Raw genomic sequence first — 8270 nt, forward strand, 5'->3', positions numbered from 1 at the left:
ATATGACACAACCTATAATTTAATAATAAAATTTTACATTAAAAAATAAATATATTGAATATTTTATGGGATCAAAATATAATTAAGGGTGGACATAGTAAACCCTGCCAATTTGTGGCTATTACTTTCTAGTTCATGCCCCACATATCCAAACTGTTCATTACCTTCCACTCTTTATTTAATTTCAAAAATGAGTTTATATTTGAAATGTAGAGATTTGACCATTTATAGTAAAATAGATGTCATTAATTGGTACTGTTCCTCTGTCTTTTTAATCGTTTTGCCCCTGTTAAAGTAAACTTTTGCAATTATTTTGCATATCCTGCAACTTTTAATCTTATTAGCCTTGTTGAGTACATATTTATAAATATATATTTTTATTTAAGACATGGATAATTCTTTGTGCAGTCATGGACGACTTAGGCTTAGCTGAAACAGTTAATATGAGAAAGAAGAAATTGGTTGGGCTCTTTATCCGTTGCTTATATACCATGTAATTCTGTTTTTATTTCTTGAAGCTTATGAAGAAACAAAATGAGAAAAAATCTTTAAGACGTGAAATGTATGTGCTTGACTTTTTCGTAAATAGGAAAATTGTCCATCGATTAGCTTATGAGAGTGATGCAACTTGCATAGCGCAACTTAGAAAGGATAGGTGTGCTTTTGCATATTTATGCAGAAGGCTTGAAACAGTTGGTGGGTTAAAACCTTCAAGACACTTATTAGTAGATGAAAAAGTGGTTATGTTTTTACACATAATAGCACATCATGTAAAAAATAGAGTAATTACATTTAAATTTATGAGGTCGGGACAGTCCGTTAGCAAGTACTTTCACGATGTTTTGTATTCTGTCCTACGGCTTCATGGAGAGTTATTGAAACAACCTGATCCAGTTCCTGAAAACTCCACTGATGAGAGATGGAAATGGTTTAAGGTACTTCTCCTAGCCATATATTTATTATGATTATATGCTGGAACTATATCAAAAATTTGGTGGTCACTAATTACTATTATTTTTTCCTACATTGATGATAGAACTGCTTAGGAGCATTAGATGGTTCATACATTAGGGTGAGGGTGCCTGCAGCGGATAAACCTAGGTAATTCAGAATTACTCAGTCCCTTATTACGGTTCGTTAAACTCAAAAAGGGTTTCTCACTGACTAGTTTTAAAAGAAACAGAACCCACTGCGGGCTGTTGTTTCATGTTATACGAATTAGGGAATCCTTAGGACGTGTCCTACTGGGATTTGTAATCCTTAAAAATACTTATATATAAAGCAGACCATAATTCCACCGCTGCAACTATCTTTTCTGATTCGTCTGTTTTGGATTAGGAATCCTCGAAAGAATCGCTATATACAATAAGCAGATCAACGCTTTGATAATTCAACTGCCGCTGCTGTTGGGCTCGCAAGATCCATCAGATGGATAGGTCCTCATTGACGTTACTTTTGTATTTTCATTTTTTCCCTCTGTTTTTGCTGTTTTGTTATTTGTCTTTCAGTGACAATGAATACACACACACACATAAACATCATGGATTAATTTTTTAATTTTTTTGGTGATACTTTCAAATTTTTCGTGTTTGTTTGTTTTTTCAAGTTTCGGTTTTTTCCTTCAATAAATAAATAAACATGCTTAATTCAGAACAGTTTTTGTTAAGATGATTTATTGATTTATTTATTTATTTTAAGATGCTCAACTCCACATAATCCAACCATATTAATCAGTTGCTAATTAATTGTTCAGGGAATCTGGTGATGATAATATTATTATGGAGAGCCTCAGTCACATAGACCGGATATCTAATTTGCCGGAACCAATACTACATCACATTTTGTCATTCTTGCCATTCACACAAACGGTTCAAACACGTGTATTGTCTCGAACATGGAAACGAGCATGGCATACATTCTCAGTTTTGAAATTTGATTCTGATTTCTTTCATCAAGTTTTTCTGGAGGATAGCAATGATGGCAGTGAAGCTGGAAAACAAAAGTTAAGGGAGATATTCAATTATATAAAGGAAACTCTGCGCATACGCCACAATGAGATGATAAGGTTAATGAATTTCTCACTTTTTGTGCCTGGAGACTCACTGGAAATATGTCTTCCGTACATAGACCAATGCATTTTCTATGCTTTAGGATGTAATGTCAAAGAGCTGAGTCTTGAGCTTTTGGGCAATCCTAGATTCAATTTGCCTGAAATTATCCTATGTTCAAATTCAATAGAGATACTAACATTAGCAGGCCTTAAGTTGGAGTCTCCAAGAAGTGTGAAGTTATCTTCGTTGACAAAATTGTTTCTAATGAGGGTTGATGCAACCGATCTAGTACTTCAGAGTCTACTTATTGGGTGTCCTTTGATCGAGTATCTAAGTCTGCAATTATGCCCAGGGCTTAAAAATCTAGAGTTATCTGGTCTTACCAAACTCAATAAATTCGAAGTTTGTGATGCTGAGGAACTTCAACGGCTTTGTATCATAGCACAGAATGTCCAAGAAGTTTCAATTCAAGGGCCACTACCATTTCAATGCAAGTTCAACTTAGCCTCATGTAAGTTTCTCAAATACTTGAGGTTTGCCCTTACTCATATAAAGGATGAGTGGCTTTGCAACCAAATTTCTAAATTTCCGCTTCTCGAGAGCTTATTGATAGCTGGTTGTGACGACTTGAAGAGCATTAACATCTCTAGCCGCAGTCTTAAGTTATTGGAAATTTATGATTGTTTAAGGTTGGTTGAAGTCAAGATTGTAGCTCCTAGTTTAAGTATATTCAAATACAGTGGTGATGTAATAACCTTCCAATTAGGTGCTATAACTTTTTCCAAATCTCATCTCCTTTTCCAAACTGAAAATAGCAGCAGTGAATGGTACGCTGAGCATTTTAAACTTCTTGCAATGTTCTATAGTGTTTCCAAGGTGGTGATTTTGCGAAGCCAGGAAGGGGAGGTATGTCTTTTCTTGCAAAATTTTTTTTTTTGTTTAGAAATCCTATGTCTAACTTACAACCTAGCTGTTTCTTATTTTACATTCTCTAGCTGTAGTTAGTTTCTTATTAATTTATTTCGTGAAGAATGTGATTGTTCCGGAAGACTTGAGGAGAATCCAACCTTCCCCATTGGGTAATGTCGACCATCTGGACTGTACAGTAGAAGCATTCAAATGGCGCTTTGCAATAAAAAGTGCTGTTGATGGTTTTCTCTGGATTTCACCTCATTCAAGGACTCTTTCAATAAGATTAGGTTATCCCCCAATGTCTTCTCTTAAGGTACTGCATTTTTGTTCATTTGTTTGAATTCAGTACTTGATCCTGCAGTGAGGATGCAATGTAGTGCGACTACTTTAGTCTGCTTTCCCGATCATTTGGTTTACTATGTTCTTATAAAAGGATGTCATACTCTTTTTTAATAACTGAATCAGCTTTCCGGATTTAGATTGTTGTCTTGTACACCTGCAGTTTTGCCTAAAATGTTTGGTTGACTTAACAGTTAACACTAGCACTGGAACTGGTTATGAGTCATACAACAGAAACCTCGTATTATTATTGAAAGATTTTGCCAGTGAGGAAATTGTTTGCTGTGTCTGTAATTTTAATATTCTGTATCATTGAAGATTAATTTTCCTTTCCTTTCCTTTCCTTTTGATAGTTGAAATTATCATTCAAATGCTAACTAGTGCTTACAATAATTATTGCTTATTTTGCTTTGTTTTATGTATTTTCAGTTGCAGTTTTCTTATAGGAGGCAGGCAGTTTATGAAGGCAGGATTGCTCAATGCTGCAAATCCCGTCCCATCTCGTGTTGGTGGCAGTGCATAGAGGAAGTTGTGATCGAGTATACATATACTGGTAAGGCAGGAAACTATGCCGAAAGGCACATTTTTAAGGGTGAAGACATTTGGGACAAGATGGATTGCCTCATAGATCTGCAGACACAAGAAATTCTTGACTGGGATTTTTGAAGTTTTAATGATTCGACGATTGAGTCCAGCTAAGTCAAAGTCTGGACGGTGTCTATTACTCTCATTTCTGGCCATGGGGTGGTTCTGTTGTATGTTTTATTTATTCTATTAATTTCATTTTCTTTTTGGATGGATTAATAAGGCCAGGGATGAATATTAGTGGAGAATGTGTTTATTGTATTTCTTAATTGAATAATCATATATATATCTATATATATATATATATTATTTTAGACATTCTTAGAAAGTAAAATTTACGACCGGCTTGTCCAAATGTCTGCCATGCATATTTGTCATGACAAAGGGTTATTTGAGGGCAAATACCCTCGGACCGGAAATATACAAATGTCCTTGAAAGAAATTCAATTTCAAGAAAGTCATGTCGTCGACTGTTGTAACATTAAGTTGCATCGGAAAAATACAATTTCAGATGGATCATCGGGAAAAAAATTGTTTTCGATGGCAATGTCGTTAAAAAAACATGCCCTTAGAAATAATCTCCGCCAAACCAAATGATTACATATTTCCAGCTACATTTGCCCTTAGAAGTGACGTTAGCTACCCTGGAAAATATTACTATCCCAACAGTAATTTACCCTTGAAAATACGAGATACACATCGAAAATATAATTCTTTTTTTCATCACTGACCCATTTAATTTATTTAACATTATTAATTCATAAGATTTTTTTTAAAGTATTTGTATTAACAATGCAACATAGTCAACAGAATAGTAACTGTAATTCACAAAATACATTAGATGTAGCTTAATTAATTTAAAATTTTCATAAAAATCACACCCACCAAATCTCATATCTTAAAATTTTACAAGTATCTTCCTCTAAAACTTCTTATTCTCTAAAACGGTTGCCTCAACCTCATCTTTTCCATCCCTATCATCATCTTTATCCGATAAAATAGTATCTATATGAACGAAGAAGGATCATGATCCTCTTCTAATCTGGTCTTCATTTGAGTAAATTCTGTTAATATAATTGGTAGTTAATAAATTAAAAAAAGTAGTTAAATCCTAATAATCCATTAACACTAAAACACAGGTGGCACAAGATCTGTAAAAGATGAAGAGTGCTTAGATGAGGAGAGGATCCTGATCCAACGAAGAAACCTTAATCATTAAATTATCAAATCAGTATCAAGTATAACAATATGCTATATTTGAACAATCACTCATAAGTATTATAACCAAGATCTGCGTAAGAAGCCTAACAAAATATGAGACTCCTGCAATGGATAATAATCATCAGTGTAATATTTCTATATACGGAAGCAAATATGCTATATTTGCGTCACCAGTAAGAGTTGGATTCTAAATTAGCAAATATTACTAGCCTATACATTTAGACATAAGTATGGCTGACAAAATTTAACACGATCCGATTATTCGACTCAAACACGATACAAATAAATGGGTAAGGATCGTCAAATTTGACATGATTATTAAATGGACCAGATCCAGGTCGACACGATTTTTTTTTGTATCGGATTAGGATTAAGATTTTTAACACATTTACCTAAACAATGACATGATTATATTTCCTATTCCAAATTAATTTGTAGGTTATTGTCATCAAAACTCAAATATTAGACATGATTATCTTTTTTTATTTTTTTGAAAGGATAAACATATATGCTGTTTCATTTATAAAATTTTATATATATTTAGAACTTTAATAATGTAAATGTGTAAAATATTAGTAAACATGTATATTCTATAATATTGACAGAATAAGATGCGAAGCGCATCAAAAAAGCGCTGGAGTCATTGCACCATGTTGCAGCAATGCCCAAGCAACATGGGAGTACCCCCTACCTACTAGTTTATTTTATTTCTTTCTGAAAAACTTTTCTTGCGTTTAATTTTAATTTTTTGATTCATTCTGCATGTCTTTTTATTTAGTGTATACATGTTTAATTTATGGGGTTTTATCTTGTGTGTTTGTGAGGATACAACACCTCTTAAGTTTGGGGGGGTTGTGTTTCTGAGTGCATGTGTTTATACTTGTGTTGTGTGTTGTGGGAAGCTCTGTTATCTAATATTTGTGTATGAATTTGAAAACCTAATGAAGATAAATTGAGTGTTATTCAGTATTTATGAGAATGCCAAGTAGAGATAGTTATAGATGAAGGTTGAAATTCTGTCCTGACACTTAGACTTTGGTTGAGTTTTATGAGAATGTTGTAGCAGAGCCAAGAAAACCAAAAAGAGTAGAAAATATCTCAAGTTTAGGGGAAAATTTTTGTTGAACTGTGCTTGTTATGAAATAAATTTTGTTCCAATGGCTTAAGTTGCTGAGTAACCAGGGTTGAGTATGTACCCTATATGCAGACTTGAGTCCAAAGGCAACAAGAGTTATGGGCATTGCTGTAGTATCTATTGTTATAAAAAAAAAGCCCTCTGTCTAGAATATTGAATAGCCAGGTCTGTTCATGAGCCTCATGTTCAGCCTTGAGTTAAAGATATCTTTAGAAAAGACTATGTTATGAGTATTGTTACAACAACTCTGATCTGTGCATTGGTTGAATAATTGGGTGTTATCATTACAAGTGATCGATATTCACATGAAAAATCAACGTTATATTGAAGAGGGTTTAAGTATATATATATATATTGTTATAGCACAGTTTGAATATATTTGTGATTTTTGCTCCACCATATGTAAATATATTTGTGTTCTACCTCTGAATCATATGCAATGTTTGTGTAATATTGTAGCACCTCTGGAATTTGATCAAAGTGGCACACACATACTTTGGACATAATGAAGCCTAAGTCTAGAACTAAACTGCTAAGGCTATTTTGAGTGATTAAGAGTGTGATCTGAGGGTGAAAGAATTCTTGGAAATTTGATGACAGAGCTAAGTTATTTGTTGTATGATTGTGTGATTGAAGTGTTAGCATGTTGTCATTACTCGAGGACAAGTAATGATTTAAGTTTGGGGGTGTGATAACTCTATGAAATGAGAGTTATTATGGCAATTCTAGACTTAAATCAAGATTACTTAGAGAGTAAATGATGTGTTTCTATTGCATTTTTATTATATTTTGCATAAACATTCATTTTAGTTTAGTCTTAATAAATTTTGCATGATTTAGAGTAATTTGTGCTCAAATTGTGTGCATAATTATAAGTGTCCAAAAGCTTATTTTGCACAGAAGGAATGCTGATGCAATAGGCTTGCAAAAATAAGGAAGAACATGGTTACATAAGAATTGAAACACAATCTGGAACAATGTAGTATTGTAGTTGTTGCTGGAGTAACCATTGTTGTAGCAATCCTAGAACAACGACCGCAAAAATTTAGCGCGGGATATATGTAGAATCACGATCTGCAGTTTCCTAATCTGACTTATGTGCGCCCTAAGCTTCTGTTTACCCTAGTTTTCAGTTATAAAAAGAGCACGCATTATATGAAAAAGGGGGCGGTGAATTAACATCAAAGGAATCAAGATGAAAAGAAGGAAAAAATCAAAGTTCAAAGGAAAACAATTCTGCACCAGTGAAGAAATCAGCAGAGCTATTTTGGATTTAATTTTCATCGTTATTTACTTGTTCCTTTTCTTACTCTTTGATTGAACCGATGTATTTCATGGCTGATACTTTGCTGTTTGTTTTTCTTTTTCAAAGTATGAACTAAATTTAATTGTAGTTTAGTGACAAACAATCTCAATGAGTTTTTTACTGTTCTTATGAGTTGCTGCAAGATTACTGTAACATTTTCCTTTGATAGCTTTTATTACAATCATTATTTCGGTTGACTTTCCATTTAATGGTTCAAGTTAAGAGAGAGCCGCAAAAGGGTCTGTCTTAGTGGAAATTATTAGAGTAATATTTGATCTTAATTTAAGTTTCCTAGATTGAGTTTTCGTGAGTTCCAAAAGGGTCATACTTGAGTTAAGATTTGTGAAAAAACTAGAAATAGAAATTCACCTTGTAGGGTAGAGAGAGTGTATGTTCATAATGTCATACCTTAGGTGGAATAGCAACTGGTCATTGTTAGGGTACTTAAGGGTATGAGAAGTCTAACAAGCGACAGCTGAGAATGCAAAGTAATTCTGCCCAGTGCTGTAGGAATTGTTGTAGCAATTGGTGTTAATTTGAACAAAAACAGTCAACCCATGAAGAGAGTTTGATCATTCAGCTACTTCATTCTCATTAAATGCTTTTTACGCAATTCATCTAATTTACTTCATTATTGCATTTATTTGTTTTATTTTTGTACAATTATTAATTTCTATAGTAATCAACTTTAACTAGGTTCCTCTTGAAATAAAGGAAGATT

General features: G+C 33.3%; 1 protein-coding gene across 2 annotated transcripts; it reads left to right on the forward strand.

Annotated features, from left to right (window-relative positions):
* The first annotated feature begins 1148 nt into the window (after positions 1–1148).
* On the forward strand, positions 1149–4183 carry LOC102621437 (F-box/LRR-repeat protein At3g26922-like). 2 transcript variants are annotated; one of them, XM_052443267.1, is made up of 4 exons: positions 1149–1457; positions 1754–2957; positions 3082–3276; positions 3732–4183. In XM_052443267.1, exons 1-4 carry the CDS (start codon positions 1429–1431, stop codon positions 3966–3968), a joined length of 1665 nt encoding a protein of 554 aa, XP_052299227.1. In that variant the 5' UTR covers positions 1149–1428; the 3' UTR covers positions 3969–4183. The 2 variants fall into 2 exon arrangements, with proteins under 2 accessions (XP_052299227.1, XP_052299228.1); XM_052443268.1 differs by having other exon boundaries at positions 1152–1436.
* The last annotated feature ends 4087 nt before the right edge of the window (positions 4184–8270 follow it).

Source organism: Citrus sinensis, chromosome 1 (assembly GCF_022201045.2).
Source record: "Citrus sinensis cultivar Valencia sweet orange chromosome 1, DVS_A1.0, whole genome shotgun sequence".
Taxonomy (NCBI): Eukaryota; Viridiplantae; Streptophyta; class Magnoliopsida; order Sapindales; family Rutaceae; genus Citrus; species Citrus sinensis.